Here is an 18799-nt window from a genome sequence, read left to right on the forward strand (position 1 = left end):
CTATAGGTTCCTCTATCGTACTGACCTGTAGATACAACACTGTTCCCTCTATAGGTTCCTGTCCTGACCTGTAGATACAACACTGTTCCCTCTATAGGTTCCTGTCCTGACCTGTAGATACAACACTGTTCCCTTTATAGGTTCCTGTACTGACCTGTAGATACAACACTGTTCCCTCTATAGGTTCCTGTATCGTACTGACCTGTAGATACAACACTGTTCCCTCTATAGGTTCCTGTATCATACTGACCTGTAGATACAACACTGTTCCTCTATAGGTTCCTGTATCATACTGACCTGTAGATACAACACTGTTCCCTCTATAGGTTCCTGTATCGTACTGACCTGTAGATACAACACTGTTCCCTCTATAGGTTCCTGTATCATACTGACCTGTAGATACAACACTGTTCCCTCTATAGGTTCCTGTACTGACCTGTAGATACAACACTGTTCCCTCTATAGGTTCCTGTATCGTACTGACCTGTAGATACAACACTGTTCCCTCTATAGGTTCCTGTACTGACCTGTAGATACAACACTGTTCCCTCTATAGGTTCCTGTATCGTACTGACCTGTAGATACAACACTGTTCCCTCTATAGGTTCCTGTATCGTACTGACCTGTAGATACAACACTGTTCCCTCTATAGGTTCCTGTATCGTACTGACCTGTAGATACAACACTGTTCCCTCTATAGGTTCCTGTATCATACTGACCTGTAGATACAACACTGTTCCCTCCATAGGTTCCTGTATCGTACTGACCTGTAGATACAACACTGTTCCCTCTATAGGTTCCTGTACTGACCTGTAGATACAACACTGTTCCCTCTATAGGTTCCTCTATCGTACTGACCTGTAGATACAACACTGTTCCCTCTATAGGTTCCTGTATCGTACTGACCTGTAGATACAACACTGTTCCCTCTATAGGTTCCTGTATCATACTGACCTGTAGATACAACACTGTTCCCTCTATAGGTTCCTGTACTGACCTGTAGATACAACACTGTTCCCTCTATAGGTTCCTCTATCGTACTGACCTGTAGATACAACACTGTTCCCTCTATAGGTTCCTGTCCTGACCTGTAGATGCAACACTGTTCCCTCTATAGGTTCCTGTCCTGACCTGTAGATACAACACTGTTCCCTTTATAGGTTCCTGTACTGACCTGTAGATACAACACTGTTCCCTCTATAGGTTCCTGTATCGTACTGACCTGTAGTACAACACTGTTCCCTCTATAGGTCCCTGTATCATACTGACCTGTAGATACAACACTGTTCCGTCTATAGGTTCCTGTATCATACTGACCTGTAGATACAACACTGTTCCCTCTATAGGTTCCTGTATCGTACTGACCTGTAGTACAACACTGTTCCCTCTATAGGTTCCTGTATCATACTGACCTGTAGATACAACACTGTTCCCTCTATAGGTTCCTGTACTGACCTGTAGATGCAACACTGTTCCCTCTATAGGTTCCTGTATCGTACTGACCTGTAGATACAACACTGTTCCCTCTATAGGTTCCTGTACTGACCTGTAGTACAACACTGTTCCCTCTATAGGTTCCTGTATCGTACTGACCTGTAGATACAACACTGTTCCCTCTATAGGTTCCTGTATCGTACTGACCTGTAGATACAACACTGTTCCCTCTATAGGTTCCTGTATCGTACTGACCTGTAGATACAACACTGTTCCCTCTATAGGTTCCTGTATCATACTGACCTGTAGATACAACACTGTTCCCTCTATAGGTTCCTGTATCGTACTGACCTGTAGATACAACACTGTTCCCTCTATAGGTTCCTGTATCGTACTGACCTGTAGATACAACACTGTTCCCTCTATAGGTTCCTGTACTGACCTGTAGATACAACACTGTTCCCTTTATAGGTTCCTGTACTGACCTGTAGATACAACACTGTTCCCTCTATAGGTTCCTGTATCGTACTGACCTTTAGATACAACACTGTTCCCTCTATAGGTTCCTCTATCGTACTGACCTGTAGATACAACACTGTTCCCTCTATAGGTTCCTGTACTGACCTGTAGATACAACACTGTTCCCTCTATAGGTTCCTGTATCGTACTGACCTTTAGATACAACACTGTTCCCTCTATAGGTTCCTGTATCGTACTGACCTGTAGATACAACACTGTTCCCTCTATAGGTTCCTGTACTGACCTGTAGATACAACACTGTTCCCTCTATAGGTTCCTGTATCATACTGACCTGTAGATACAACACTGTTCCCTCTATAGGTTCCTGTATCGTACTGACCTGTAGATACAACACCGTTCCCTCTATAGGTTCCTGTATCATACTGACCTGTAGATACAACACCGTTCCCTCTATAGGTTCCTGTATCATACTGACCTGTAGATACAACACTGTTCCGTCTATAGCTTAGTTTATTTCCTGTTTAGAGTCATTGGGCCAGCTGGATCAGTGTCATTGGGCCAGCTGGATCGGTGTTATTGGGCCAGCTGGATCGGTGTCATTGGGCCAGCTAGATCGGTGCCATTAGGCCAGCTGGATCAGTGTCATCGGTCCAGCTGGATCGGTGTCATCGGGCCAGCTGGATCAGTGTCATCGGTCCAGCTGGATCGGTGTCATCAGGCGAGGTTCAGAGAAAGTGCTAGTGCCTAGTGTCTTCTTCATTGTGAGGACGTTACAATCATTCACTGTCCGACATTAAATCACTCCGCAGGTTTTTTGTTTTTCGACTTTCACTTAAATTACACTGAATCAGCCAATGCTTCTCTCAAAAGTTAAGGTTTCCAGTGTTGATTATGGGCACCAAGCATGCTACCTCTACCGTACACCTGTTCTAAGAACAACACAGAAGCTCTCTTGGTGTCCCTAACTGTTCTGAAAAGCTTGTAGGCCTGCTACAAATGGACAGCGATACATTGGACACAAACAGTTAGGCTACTGACTCACGCCCTTCATTCATCCGTGTATCCTTCATGTTTTTTTGTCCAGTCATCCATCAGTTCCTTCATCCATCCTTCCGTTGATTGATTGATTCATCCCTTTATTTTCTGTTATCTTTCTCAGGACGAGAAATCTCCGCGTCATTGTTCCAGCGGCAACATGGAGGACGGCGATAAGCTCCTGGCCCCGCCCCCTTCTTTCGGCAGCCATTTTGAGAGGACAATCGCTGTTGTCAGGGGCAACCGTAGCCTTGGTATGTTATCGGTGTTTTTCATTGTGGCGGGGTGTCTGTGTGCGTACGTCGTCGGCACGGCGATACTGGGCGGAGAGGAGGAGAAACTGATAATTGAGGGAAGTCAAAGATTTTTTCAGGAGATGAGGTGAACACTGGTGTTTCTTAATAAGGGAATATCTGTTAAAAGGGCTTATTGAATTCATAAAGTCGTATTGAATTCAATCAATCAAGTTGAAAACGTGAGAGAAAGAGAGAGAGAGAGAGGAAGAAAGTTGACTTGCACTTTTTATTAAGGGCACCATAGAAAACCCATGTTGTTGACTGTGAAAGAGAGAGTGGACCTCTGTTAATAAGAAAACCCATGTTGTTGACTGTGAAAGAGAGAGTGGACCTCTGTTAATAAGAAAACCCATGTTGATGACTGTGAAAGAGAGAGTGGACCTCTGTTAATAAGAAAACCCATGTTGTTGACTGTGAAAGAGAGTGGACCTCTGTTAATAAGAAAACCCATGTTGATGACTGTGAAAGAGAGAGTGGACCTCTGTTAATAAGAAAACCCATGTTGATGACTGTGAAAGAGAGAGTGGACCTCTGAAAACCCATGTTGTTGACTGTGAAAGAGCGAATGGTCCTCTGTTAATAAGAAAACCCATGTTGTTGACTGAAAGAGAGAGTGGACCTCTGTTAATAAGAAAACCCATGTTGTTGACTGTGAAAGAGAGAGTGGACCTCTGTTAATAAGAAAACCCATGTTGTTGACTGTGAAAGAGAGAGTGGACCTCTGTTAATAAGAAAACCCATGTTGTTGACTGTGAAAGAGAGAGTGGACCTCTGTTAATAAGAAAACCCATGTTGATGACTGTGAAAGAGAGAGTGGACCTCTGAAAACCCATGTTGTTGACTGTGAAAGAGCGAATGGTCCTCTGTTAATAAGAAAACCCATGTTGTTGACTGAAAGAGAGAGTGGACCTCTGTTAATAAGAAAACCCATGTTGTTGACTGTGAAAGAGAGAGTGGACCTCTGTTAATAAGAAAACCCATATTGATGACTGTGAAAGAGAGAGTGGACCTCTGTTAATAAGAAAACCCATGTTGTTGACTGTGAAAGAGAGAGTGGACCTCTGTTAATAAGAAAACCCATTTTGATGACTGTGAAAGAGAGAGTGGACCTCTGTTAATAAGAAAACCCTTGTTGATTACTGTGAAAGAGAGAGTGGACCTCTGTTAATAAGAAAACCCTTGTTGATTACTGTGAAAGAGACAGAGAACTGAACCTTTATTTAACTAGGCTACTGGGAAACAGTGGGTTAACTGCCTTGTTCAGTGGCAGAATTATATATTTTTACCTTGTCAGCTCGGGGATTCGACCCAAGAACCTTTGTGGTTACTGGCCCAACACTCTAACTACTAGGCTACCTGTCTCCTCTAACAGCTAGGCTACATGCCTCCTCTAACTACTAGGCTACCTGCCTCCTCTAACCACCAGGCTACCTGCCTCCTCTAACCACTAGACTACCTGCCTCCTCTAACCACTAGTCTACCTGCCTCCTCTAACCACTAGGCTACCTGCCTCCTCTAACCACTAGGCTACCTGCCTCCTCTAACCACTAGGCTACCTGCCTCCTCTAACCACTAGGCTACCTGCCTCCTCTAACCACTAGGCTACCTGCCTCCTCTAACCACCAGGCTACCTGCCTCCTCTAACCACCAGGCTACCTGCCTCCTCTAACCACCAGGCTACCTGCCTCCTCTAACCACTAGACTACCTGCCTCCTCTAACCACCAGGCTACCTGCCTCCTCTAACCACCAGGCTACCTGCCTCCTCTAACCACTAGGCTACCTGCCTCCTCTAACCACCAGGCTACCTGCCTCCTCTAACCACTAGGCTACCTGCCTCCTCTAACCACTAGGCTACCTGCCTCCTCTAACCACTAGGCTACCTGCCTCCTCTAACCACTAGGCTACCTGCCTCCTCTAACCATTAGGCTACCTGCCTCCTCTAACGACTAGGCTACATGCCTCCTCTAACCACTAGGCTACCTGCCTCCTCTAACCACTAGGCTACCTGCCTCCTCTAACCACCAGGCTACCTGCCTCCTCTAAACACTAGGCTACCTGCCACATTGTCATCATCACTTGAATGACAGGAATGCCAGTGACAACTGTCTGTTTTGTCTCTAGGTTTGTCAGCAACATGGTAGGACTACAGTCATGTTATTGATTTGGTTATTTGCCATCACTTTAGAGAAGATCGTTTCCGTGGAATCCATTTTTGAACGGATCAAACTTCTGCAGTGTAGTTTGGCTACTTTACTTTGTGTGTGAGCATTCAGACCTAGAATGCTTTGTGGAATTATCTTGGTCCATTTGGGACGACAGAATCTTGTGAGCATATCGTTGTTATTTTAGCACTAAGGTGTGTTTATAATTATTACCTTGCCTGACACCTTACCAACATTAGATGTTCAAAATTACACCGAAGAGATAAAGCTCTTACATTTATAACTATATATATATTTCTTACTGTACTGTGTATGGTATGCTTTGGCAGTTTTGTGTGAACATGTGGTTTTTTTGTGAACTCACCTTCTTGTGAGAACACATTTGAGAAAGTTGTGAGAGATTTGTGAGAACACGTGTTTTGTTTGTTTTGTTTTGTTTGTTTTGTTTGTTTTGTTTGTTTTTCCCATCGTTTGTTAGAACACACATTTGTGAGAACAAAGTTTATGTGACCCTCTCGTTTGTTTTTAACATGTAGTTTGTTAAAAAAAAAGAGATGGTTGTGTGTGTGAGAACATTTTGTAAGTCTGTCATGTTTTGTTTCTTGCCTTGGGGAATGCATGGGGGTTGTTGTTTCATGTTTGTTTTGTTTGTGAAGACAAATGCGTGACACTTTAGTTCTTGTTCGTTTGAGACGGTTTCTTCACAAATGCGTGACACTGCTTTTTAATTTCTTTGTTTCTGTCTTTGTGGTCTTTGTGGATTCTTACTAGCCTATTTATTAACTGAAAATGTCTGTCTTAAGGAAAACCTACAGACAAAAATAAGCGGTTAAACGATGATAGTTAATATGATATTATATTACTCGATGTTATCTTTACAGATTATATATATTTAGATTTATATACATTTATATATATTTTATATATATATTTATATGTATTTATATATATATTGACATATATTTATATATATTTATATATATATATTTATATACATTTATATATATATATTTATATACATTTATATATATATATATATTTATATACATTTATATATATATATTTATATACATTTATATTTATATATATATATATACATTTATATATATTTATATACATTTATATATATATATATACATTTATATATATATATTTATATTTATATACATTCATATATATATGTATTTATATACAGTTGCTGTCTGTTCGTGTACCTATCAGACCTTTCACTGTAGCTTCTCTCAGAGGTCAATAACTGTGATCGTCTATGTGGCTGTAACCCATATGCACTATGATTGTATTGTAATTTGAATGTAATGAGAGAAGAAATATAAAAAAAATCAATAAACTATATATTTTAAACATACATAAAACGTCATTTATTTTTGATCTACCTTCAAATTGTGTACGCTCATAGTGTGTTGGTGTGGTCCCTTGGTGTAGATGTGATCTGATTAGTGTGTAGTCCTAATGCACTCCTCCGCAAGTTTGTGTTTCCCGTTGTGTGTGGTCCTACGTGTGTGTGTGTGTGTGTGGTCCTACGTGTCTGTCTGTGTGTGTGTGTGTGTGTGTGTGTGTGTACGCTAGCCGTCTGTCAGTTTTGGCATTAGTTCAATGTTGGGGGTTAACCCACCAGTCACCTGTTCCCCACCTCCACCCTGTGTGTGTGTGTGTGTGTGTGTGTGTGTGTGTGTGTGTGTGTGTGTGTGTCTGTCTGTGAGCGCAGACGGCTGGGGGATGTGTGTGTCCTTGTACAACTAGTTGGCCCCAATTCAATCAGATAAAGAGAAACCCCACTGAGGGGTCACTCAGAACATTACCTCTGTTATTGGAGGAGAATCCCCACTGAGGGGTCACTCAGAACATTATCTCTGTTATTGGGGGTGATACCCCACTGAGGGGTCACTCAGAACATTACCTCTGTTATTGGGGGTGAATCCCCACTGAGGGGTCACTCAGAACATTACCTCTGTTATTGGGGGTGATACCCCACTGAGGGGTCACTCATAACATTACCTCTGTTATTGGGGGTGAATCCCCACTGAGGGGTCACTCAGAACATTACCTCTGTTATTGGAGGAGAATCCCCACTGAGGGGTCACTCAGAACATTACCTCTGTTATTGGGGGTTAAACCTCACTGAGGGGTCACTCAGAACATTACCTCTGTTATTGGGGGGTCACTGAGGGGTCACTCAGAACATTACCTCTGTTATTGGGGGTTAAACACTGAGGGGTCACATCTGAGGGGTCACTCAGAACATTACCTCTGTTATTGGGGGTTAAACCTCACTGAGGGGTCACTCAGAACATTACCTCTGTTATTGGGGGTGATAAACCTCACTGGGGGTCACTCAGAACATTACCTCTGTTATTGGGGGTGAAACCCCACTGAGGGGTCACTCAGAACATTACCTCTGTTATTGGGGTAAACCTCACTGAGGGGTCACTCAGAACATTACCTCTGTTATTGGGGGTTAAACACTCACTGAGGGGTCACTCAGAACATTACCTCTGTTATTGGGGGTTAAACCTCACTGAGGGGTCACTCAGAACATTACCTCTGTTATTAAACCTCACTGGGGTGATCAGAACCCCACTGTTAGGGGGGTCACTCAGAACATTACCTCTGTTATTGGGGGGTGAATCCCCACTGAGGGGTCACTCAGAGCATTACCTCTGTTATTGGGGGTGATACCCCACTGAGGGGTCACTCAGAGCATTGCCTCTGTTATTGACACTATCAGAGGTGTCAGCTGTGTTAATTAAACATTGACACTATTAGAGGTGTCAGCTGTGTTAGTTAAACATTGACACTATCAGAGGTGTCAGCTGTGTTAATTAAACATTGACACTATTAGAGGTGTCAGCTGTGTTAATTAAACATTGACACTATCAGAGGTGTCATGTCTGTGTTAGTTAAACATTGACACTATCAGAGGTGTCAGCTGTGTTAATTAAACATTGACACTATCAGAGGTGTCAGCTGTGTTAATTAAACATTGACACTACAGGTCATGTGAGGTGTCAGCTGTGTTTAAACCAGGTATATTGAAGAGAACACATTCTCTAGTTTTTTAAAAACTATAATGACATGACCTGAGTTTGTGTTGTCTCTATGTCTATGTGTTGTAGTGTAACTACAGGTATATGTGTTGTAGTGTAACTACAGGTATATGTGTTGTAGTGTAACTACAGGTATATGTGTTGTAGTGTAGTGTAACTACAGGTATATGTGTTGTAGTGTGTTGTAGTGTAACTACAGGTATATGTGTTGTAGTGTGTTACAGGTAGTGTAGTGTAACTACAGGTATATGTGTTGTAGTGTAACTACAGGTATATGTGTAGTGTACAGTGTGTTGTAGTGTAACTACAGGTATATGTGTTGTAGTGTAACTACAGGTATATGTGTTGTAGTGTAACTACAGGTATATGTTGTGTTGTAGTGTGACTACAGGTATATGTGTTGTAGTGTAACTACAGGTATATGTGTATATGTGTTGTAGTGTAACTACAGGTATATGTGTAGTGTAACTACAGTGTGTGTGTAGTGTAACTACAGGTATATGTGTTGTAGTGTAACTACAGGTATATGTGTTGTAGTGTAACTACAGGTATATGTGTTGTAGTGTAACTACAGGTATATGTGGTGTAGTGTAACTACAGGTATATGTGTTGTAGTGTGTTGTAGTGTAACTACAGGTATATGTGTGTAGTGTAACTACAGGTATATGTGTTGTAGTGTAACTACAGGTATATAGTGTGGTGTAGTGTAACTACAGGTATATGTGTTGTAGTGTGTATGTAGTGTAACTACAGGTATATGTGTTGTAGTGTAACTACAGGTATATGTGTTGTAGTGTAACTACAGGTATAGGTATATGTGTTGTAGTGTAACTACAGGTATATGTGTTGTAGTGTAACTACAGGTATATGTTGTAGTGTATTGTAGTGTAACTACAGGTATATGTGTTGTAGTGTAACTACAGGTATATGTGTGTAGTGTAACTACAGGTATATGTGTTGTAGTGTAACTACAGGTATATGTGTTGTAGTGTAACTACAGGTATATGTGTTGTAGTGTGGTGTAGTGTAACTACAGGTATATGTGTTGTAGTGTAACTACAGGTATATGTGTTGTAGTGTGGTGTAGTGTAACTACAGGTATATGTGTTGTAGTGTAACTACAGGTATATGTGTTGTAGTGTAACTACAGGTATATGTGTTGTAGTGTAACTACAGGTATATGTGTTGTAGTGTGTTGTAGTGTGACTACAGCAGGTATATGTGTTGTAGTGTGACTACAGGTATATGTGTTGTAGTGTGTTGTAGTGTGACTACAGGTATATGTGGTGTAGTGTGACTACAGGTATATGTGGTGTAGTGTAACTACAGGTATATGTGTTGTAGTGTATTGTAGTGTAACTACAGGTATATGTGGTGTAGTGTAACTACAGGTATATGTGTTGTAGTGTAACTACAGGTATATGTGTTGAGGTGTGTTGTAGTGTAACTACAGGTATATGTGTTGTAGTGTAACTACAGGTATATGTGTTGTAGTGTGACTACAGGTATATGTGTTGTAGTGTGTATATGTGTAGTGTGACTACAGGTATATGTGTTGTAGTGTGTGTATTGTAGTGTGACTACAGGTATATGTGTTGTAGTGTGACTACAGGTATAGTTGTAGTGTATGTGTTGTAGTGTGTTGTAGTGTGACTACAGGTATATGTGGTGTAGTGTGACTACAGGTATATGTGGTGTAGTGTAACTACAGGTATATGTGTTGTAGTGTATTGTAGTGTGACTACAGCTATATGTGTAGTGTAACTACAGGTATATGTGTAGTGTAACTACAGGTATATGTGTTGTAGTGTGACTACAGGTATATGTATGTGTTGTAGTGTGACTACAGGTATATGTGTTGTAGTGTGTAGTGTGACTACAGGTATATGTGTTGTATATGTGTTGTAGTGTAACTACAGGTATATGTGTTGTAGTGTAACTACAGGTATATGTGGTGTAGTGTAACTACAGGTATATGTGTTGTAGTGTGTTGTAGTGTGACTACAGGTATATGTGTTGTAGTGTAACTACAGGTATATGTGGTGTAGTGTAACTACAGGTATATGTGTTGTAGTGTGTGTAGTGTAACTACAGGTATATGTGTTGTAGTGTACAGGTATATGTGTGTAGTGTAACTACAGGTATATGTGTTGTAGTGTAACTACAGGTATATGTGTTGTAGTGTGTTGTAGTGTAACTACAGGTATATGTGTTGTAGTGTGTTGTAGTGTGACTACAGGTATATGTGTACAGGTATATGTGTTGTAGTGTGTTGTAGTGTAACTACAGGTATATGTGTTGTAGTGTAACTACAGGTATATGTGGTGTAGTGTCTACAGGTATATGTGTTACAGGTATATAGGTGTGTTGTAGTGTAACTACAGGTATAGTGTGTTGTAGTGTGACTACAGGTATATGTGTTGTAGTGTAACTACAGGTATATGTGTTGTAGTGTAACTACAGGTATAGGTATATGTGTGTGTAGTGTAACTACAGGTATATATGTGTGTGTGTGTGTGTGTGTGTGTGTGTGTGTGTGTGTGTGTGTGTGTGTGTGTGTGTGTGTGTGTGTGTGTGTGTGTGTGTGTGTGTGTGTGTGTGTGTGTGTGTGTGTGTGTGTGTTAACAGGCCTGACAGTGAGTGTTACTACAGGTATATATGTGTGTGTGTGTTAACAGGCCTGACAGTGAGTGCTATGAAGGATGGCTCAGGGATGTTGATCCGGTCAGTGGTCCGTGGAGGGTCTGTCTGTCAGGACGGGAGGCTGGGAGTCGGGGACACTATCCTGGCTGTTAACGGAGAACCCACCACCAACCTGACCAACGCTATGTGCAGAGCCATGCTGAGGAGACACTCTGTTATAGGTTCAGATATGAGGTAACACACACCTACAGTCTACTGTATATATAGACATTCACACCAGCCACCAACCTGACCTGACCAACACTGTGGCTGGAGTCGTGATGCAGAGGAGTTCTGTTATAGGTCCAGATAGGAGTTGACCAGGACACACCCTCAGAACCAAAACGCTGAATCCAAACTCTCCTGTCTTTCCTAGTCCTTTAATATCCAGTATCCTTTAATGTCCAGTATCCTTTCATGTCCAGTATCCTTTAATATCCTTTAATATCCAGTATCCTTTAATATCCTTTAATATCCAGTTTCCTTTAATATCCAGTATCCTTTAATATCCAGTATCCTTTAATGTCCAGTATCCTTTAATATCCTTTAATGTCCAGTATCCTTTAATATCCAGTATCCTTTAATATCCAGTATCCTTTAATATCCTTTAATATCCAGTATCCTTTAATATCCAGTATCCTTTAATATCCAGTATCCTTTAATATCCAGTATCCTTTAATATTCAGTATCCTTTAATATCCAGTATCCTTTAATATCCAGTATCCTTTAATATCCAGTATCCTTTAATATCCTTTAATATCCAGTATCCTTTAATATCCAGTATCCTTTAATATCCTTTAATATCCAGTATCCTTTAATATCCTTTAATATCCAGTATCCTTTAATATCCAGTATCCTTTAATATCCTTTAATATCCAGTATCCTTTAATATCCAGTATCCTTTAATATCCAGTATCCTTTAATATCCTTTAATATCCAGTATCCTTTAATATCCAGTATCCTTTAATATCCAGTATCCTTTAATATCCTTTAATATCCAGTATCCTTTAATATCCAGTATCCTTTAATATCCTTTAATATCCAGTATCCTTTAATATCCTTTAATATCCTTTAATATCCAGTATCCTTTAATATCCTGTATCCTTTAATATCCAGTATCCTTTAATATCCTTTAATATCCAGTATCCTTTAATATCCTTTAATATTCAGTATCCTTTAATATCCAGTATCCTTTAATATCCAGTATCCTTTAATATTCAGTATCCTTTAATATCCAGTATCCTTTAATATCAAGTATCCTTTAATATCCAGTATCCTTTAATATTCAGTATCCTTTAATATCCAGTATCCTTTAATATCCATATCCTTTAATATCCAGTATCCTTTAATATCCAGTATCCTTTAATATCCAGTATCCTTTAATATCCAGTATCCTTTAATATCCTTTAATATCCTTTAATATCCAGTATCCTTTAATATCCAGTATCCTTTAATATCCTTTAAAATCCTTTAATATCCTTTAATATCCAGTATCCTTTAATATCCAGTATCCTTTAATGTCCTTTAATATCCTTTAATATCCAGTATCCTTTAATGTCCTTTAATATCCTTTAATATCCAGTATCCTTTAATGTCCTTTAATATCCTTTAATATCCAGTATCCTTTAATATCCAGTATCCTTTAATATCCAGTATCCTTTAATATCCAGTATCCTTTAATATTCAGTATCCTTTAATATCCAATATCCAGTATCCTTTAATATCCTTTAATATCCAGTATCCTTTAATATCCAGTATCCTTTAATATCCAGTATCCTTTAATATCCAGTATCCTTTAATATCCAGTATCCTTTTATCCAGTATCCTTTAATATCCAGTATCCTTTAATATCCAGTATCCTTTAATATCCAGTATCCTTTAATATCCAGTATCCTTTAATATCCTTTAATATCCAGTATCCTTTAATATCCAGTATCCTTTAATATCCAGTATCCTTTAATATCCAGTATCCTTTAATATCCAGTATCCTTTAATATCCAGTATCCTTTAATATCCAGTATCCTTTAATATCCAGTATCCTTTAATATCCAGTATCCTTTAATATCCAGTATCCTTTAATATCCAGTATCCTTTAATATCCAGTATCCTTTAATATCCAGTATCCTTTAATATCCTTTAATATCCAGTATCCTTTAATATCCAGTATCCTTTAATATCCAGTATCCTTTAATATTCAGTATCCTTTAATATCCAGTATCCTTTAATATTCAGTATCCTTTAATATCCAGTATCCTTTAATATCCAGTATCCTTTAATATCCTTTAATATCCAGTATCCTTTAATATTCAGTATCCTTTAATATCCAGTATCCTTTAATATCCAGTATCCTTTAATATCCAGTATCCTTTAATATTCAGTATCCTTTAATATCCAGTATCCTTTAATATCCAGTATCCTTTAATATCCAGTATCCTTTAATATCCTTTAATCCAGTATCATTCCAGTATCCTTTAATGTCCAGTATCCTTTAATATCCTTTAATATCCAGTATCCTTTAATCTCCAGTATCCTTTAATATCCTTTAATATCCAGTATCCTTTAATATCCTTTAATATCCAGTATCCTGTAATGTCCAGTATCAGCTCCATCACATCATCATTGCAGTATGTTTGTAATGATCAGCTCCATCACATCATCATTACAGTATGTTTGTAATGATCAGCTCCAACACATCATCATTACAGTATGTTTGTAATGATCAGCTCCAACACATCATCATTACAGTATGTTTGTAATGATCAGCTCCAACACATCATCATTACAGTATGTTTGTAATGATCAGCTCCATCATCATCATGCAGTATGTTTGTAATGATCAGCTCCATCCTAGTTTTTAATATGCAGTATCCTTTTTGTAATATCCAGTATCCTTTAATATCCAGTGTCCTTTAATATTCAGTATCCTTTAATATCCAGTATCCTTTAATATCCAGTATCCTTTAATATCCAGTATCCTTTGATATTCAGTATCCTTTAATATCCAGTATCCTTTAATATCCAGTATCCTTTAATATCCTTTAATATCCAGTGTCCTTTAATATCCTTTAATATCCAGTATCCTTTAATATTCAGTATCCTTTAATATCCAGTATCCTTTCATATTCAGTATCCTTTAATATCCAGTATCCTTTAATATCCAGTATCCTTTAATATCCAGTATCCTTTAATATTCAGTATCCTTTAATATCCAGTATCCTTTAATATCCAGTGTCCTTTACTATCCTTTAATATCCAGTATCCTTTAATATTCAGTATCCTTTAATATCCAGTATCCTTTAATATCCAGTATCCTTTAATATCCTTTAATATCCAGTATCCTTTAATATCCTTTAATATCCAGTATCCTTTAATATCCAGTATCCTTTAATATCCAGTATCCTTTAATATCCTTTAATATCCAGTATCCTTTAATATCCAGTATCCTTTAATATCCAGTATCCTTTAATATCCAGTATCCTTTAATATCCAGTATCCTTTAATATCCAGTATCCTTTAATATTCAGTATCCTTTAATATCCAGTATCCTTTAATATCCAGTATCCTTTAATATCCAGTATCCTTTAATATCCAGTATCCTTTAATATCCAGTATCCTTTAATATCCAGTATCCTTTAATATCCAGTATCCTTTAATATCCAGTATCCTTTAATATCCAGTATCCTTTAATATTCAGTATCCTTTAATATCCAGTATCCTTTAATATCCAGTATCCTTTAATATCCAGTATCCTTTAATATCCTTTAATATCCAGTATCCTTTAATATCCTTTAATATCCAGTATCCTTTAATATCCAGTATCCTTTAATATCCAGTATCCTTTAATATCCAGTATCCTTTAATATCCAGTATCCTTTAATATCCAGTATCCTTTAATATTCAGTATCCTTTAATATCCAGTATCCTTTAATATCCAGTATCCTTTAATATCCAGTATCCTTTAATATTCAGTATCCTTTAATATCCTTTAATATCCAGTATCCTTTAAATATCCAGTATCCTTTAATATCCAGTATCCTTTAATATCCAGTATCCTTTAATATCCTTTAATATCCAGTATCCTTTAATATCCAGTATCCTTTAATATCCAGTATCCTTTAATATCCTTTAATATCCAGTATCCTTTAATATCCTTTAATATCCAGTATCCTTTAATATCCTTTAATATCCAGTATCCTTTAATATCCAGTATCCTTTAATATCCTTTAATATCCAGTATCCTTTAATATCCAGTATCCTTTAATATCCAGTATCCTTTAATATCCAGTATCCTTTAATATCCTTTAATATCCAGTATCCTTTAATATCCAGTATCCTTTAATATCCAGTATCCTTTAATATCCAGTATCCTTTAATATCCAGTATCCTTTAATATCCAGTATCCTTTAATATCCAGTATCCTTTAATATCCTTCAATATCTAGTATCCTTTAATATCCTTTAATATCCAGTATCCTTTAATATCCAGTATCCTTTAATATCCTTTAATGTCCAGTATCCTTAATATCAGTATCCTTTAATATCCATCATCTTTAATATTACATCCTTTAATATCCAGTATCCTTTAATATCAGTATCCTTTTATCCTTTAATGTCCAGTATCCTTTAATATCCTTTAATATCTAGTATCCTTTAATATTTTAATATCCAGTATCCTTTAATCTCAGTATCCTTTAATATTTTAATATCCAGTATCCTTTAATATCCTTTACATATCCATCACAGTCATCCAGTAATGTAATGACAGCTCCAGCTCCTCCATCACATCATCATTGCAGTATGTTTGTAATGACAGCTCCATCACATCATCATTGCAGTATGTTTGTAATGATCAGCTCCATCACATCATCATTACAGTATGTTTGTAATGATCAGCTCCATCACATCATCATTACAGTATGTTTGTAATGATCAGCTCCTTCCACATCATCATTGCAGTATGTTTGTAATGATCAGCTCCCACATCATCATTACAGTATGTTTGTAATGATCAGCTCCATCACATCATGCAGTATGTTTGTAATGATCAGCTCCATCACATCATCATTGCAGTATGTTTGTAATGATCAGCTCCATCACATCATCATTGCAGTATGTTTGTAATGATCAGCTCCATCACATCATCATTGCAGTATGTTTGTAATGACAGCTTCATTATTGTCTAGTTTTTAACTGTCGTAGGACTTTCGTCTAAATGACACAAACACAGACACATACCTACATTAACTATGTCTCTATCAACTCACTCACTCTCTTTTTCTCTTTCTTTCTTTCTTTCTTTCTTTCTTTCTCTCTCTCTATCTCTCTGTCTCTCTCTCTCTTTTCTCTCTCTCTTTCTCTCTCTCTCTCTTCTCTCTCTCTTTCTCTCTCTCTCTTTTTCTCTCTTTCTTTTTCTCTCTCTCTTTATTTCTCTCTCTCACCTTTCACTCCACAGTGTGACATTCATCCCCTCGTTTCTGGTAGAGGAGCACCGTGCCTCCATGGCCCAGCAGCCTCTGTCATCCATCATGGTGGACGGCCCCTCACTCTGCCCCTTGACACCCTCCCCTACCCCTCCTGGAGGTCCAACCCCTTCTCCTACCCCTCCTGGAGGTCTAACCCCTTCCCCTACCCCCCCTGGAGGTCTAACCCCTTCCCCTACCCCTCCTGGAGGTCCAACCCCTTCCCCTACCCCTCCTGGAGGTCTAACCCCTTCCCCTACCCCTCCTGGAGGTTTAACCCCTTCCCCTACCCCTCCTGGAGGTCTAACCTCTTCCCCTACCCCCTGGAGGTCCAACCCCTTCCCCTACACCTCCTGGAGCCCCAGATACAGCCTCAACAGTCCCAGCTCGAGGTCCAGCTACAGCCCCAAGGCCTCAAGGCCCTTCTCTACCCAGACCTGTAGTATCAGCTACAAGTACAGCTCCAGCCTCAACGCCAACCAAAGGCCCACCCAGACCCCACCCCCAGACAAGAGGTAAGATCCTGTCTTGAAACTGAAACAAATAACAATAAACATAAAGCCCTAACTCCAACCCTAACCTCAACCCTTACCTCAACCCTAACTCCAACCCTAACCTCAACCCTTACCCCAGCTCTAACCTCAACCCTTACTCCAACCCTAACCTCAACCCTTACCCCAGCCCTAACCTCAACCCTTACTCCAACCCTAACCTCAACCCTTACCCCAGCTCTAACCTCAACCCTTACTCCAACCCTAACCTCAACCCTTACTCCAACCCTAACCTCAACCCTAACTCCAACCCTTACCTCAACCCTAACCTCCACTCTAACTCCAACCCTAACCTCCACTCTAACTCCAACCTAACCTCAGCTCTAACCTAACCCTAACCTCCACTCTAACTCCAACCCTAACCTCCACTCTAACTCCAACCCTAACCTCAAGCCTTACCTCAGCTCTAACCTCAACCCTAACTCCAACCCTAACCTCCACCTACCCTTACCTCAGCTCTAACCTCAAGCCCTAACTCCAACCCTAACCTCAACCCTTACTCCAACCCTTACCTCAGCTCTAGCCTCCACTCTAACTCCAACCCTAACCTCCACTCTAACTCCAACCATAACCTCAAGCCTTACCTCAGCTCTAGCATCAACCCTAACTCCAACCCTAACCTCAACCCTTACTCCAACCCTAACCTCAAGCCTTACCTCAGCTCTAGCCTCAACTCTAACTCCAACCCTAACCTCAAGCCTTACCTCAGCTCTAGCCTCAACCCTTACTCCAACCCTAACCTCAAGCCTTACCTCAGCTCTAGCCTCAACCCTTACTCCAACCCTAACCTCAAGCCTTACCTCTGTCTAGCCTCAGCCCAGCTCCAATCCTAAAAGCCTTACCTCAGCTCTAGCCTCAAGCCTTAACCAACTCTATCATCAACCCCGCCTCGGTCTCTCAGCCTCAGCCCAATACACTGAGTACAACCCTATCAAACCCTCGCTTTCTTCAGCCTCAACCCTACACTGAGTCTTAAAGCTCCACCTCAACCCTACACTGAGTCTTAAAGCTCCACCTCAACCCTACACAGTCTTGAGTCTTAAAGCTCCACCTCAACCCTACACTGAGTCTTAAAGCTCCACCTCAACCCTACACTGAGTCTTAAAGCTCCACCTCAACCCTACACTGAGTCTTAAAGCTCCACCTCAACCCTACACTGAGTCTTAAAGCTCCACCTCAACCCTACACTGAGTCTTAAAGCTCCACCTCAACCCTACACTGAGTCTTAAAGCTCCACCTCAACCCTACACTGAGTCTTAAAGCTCCACCTCAACCCTACACTGAGCCTTATAGCTCCACCTCTCAAGCCACAGCTTCAGACCCAGAAAGCAAACTGTATTTCATATTTTTTTTGGGGGGTGTGGGCTATTTTACCCCCATTTTTCTCCCCAATTTTGTGGGCAGAAAAATACCCAAAAGGTCAAGTCATGCGTTGTCTGAAACATGACCCGCCAAACCTTGCTCCTTAACACCCGACCTCTGAACCCGGAGGCCAGCCGCACCAATGTGTCAGAGGAATCACTGTTCAACTGACGACCGTCGTCAGCCTGCAGGCGCCCGGCCCGCCACAAGGAGTCACTAGAGAGCGATGAGCCAAGTAAAGCCCCATCCCCCGGCCAAATCCTCCCCTAACCC

General features: G+C 39.8%; 1 protein-coding gene across 1 annotated transcript in view; it reads left to right on the plus strand.

The window, feature by feature from the left end:
• LOC121843665 (multiple PDZ domain protein-like) overlaps window positions 1–17997 on the plus strand; it is a 65758-nt gene extending 47761 nt beyond the window's left edge. The window contains exons 16-19 of the mRNA XM_042313430.1: window positions 3074–3203; window positions 11152–11350; window positions 16607–17128; window positions 17682–17997. Coding sequence (XP_042169364.1) covers window positions 3074–3203; window positions 11152–11350; window positions 16607–17128; window positions 17682–17997 — 1167 coding nt within the window. The remainder of the gene's footprint in view (window positions 1–3073; window positions 3204–11151; window positions 11351–16606; window positions 17129–17681) is intronic.
• The last annotated feature ends 802 nt before the right edge of the window (window positions 17998–18799 follow it).

Source organism: Oncorhynchus tshawytscha, unplaced genomic scaffold, assembly GCF_018296145.1.
Source record: "Oncorhynchus tshawytscha isolate Ot180627B unplaced genomic scaffold, Otsh_v2.0 Un_contig_4842_pilon_pilon, whole genome shotgun sequence".
Taxonomy (NCBI): Eukaryota; Metazoa; Chordata; class Actinopteri; order Salmoniformes; family Salmonidae; genus Oncorhynchus; species Oncorhynchus tshawytscha.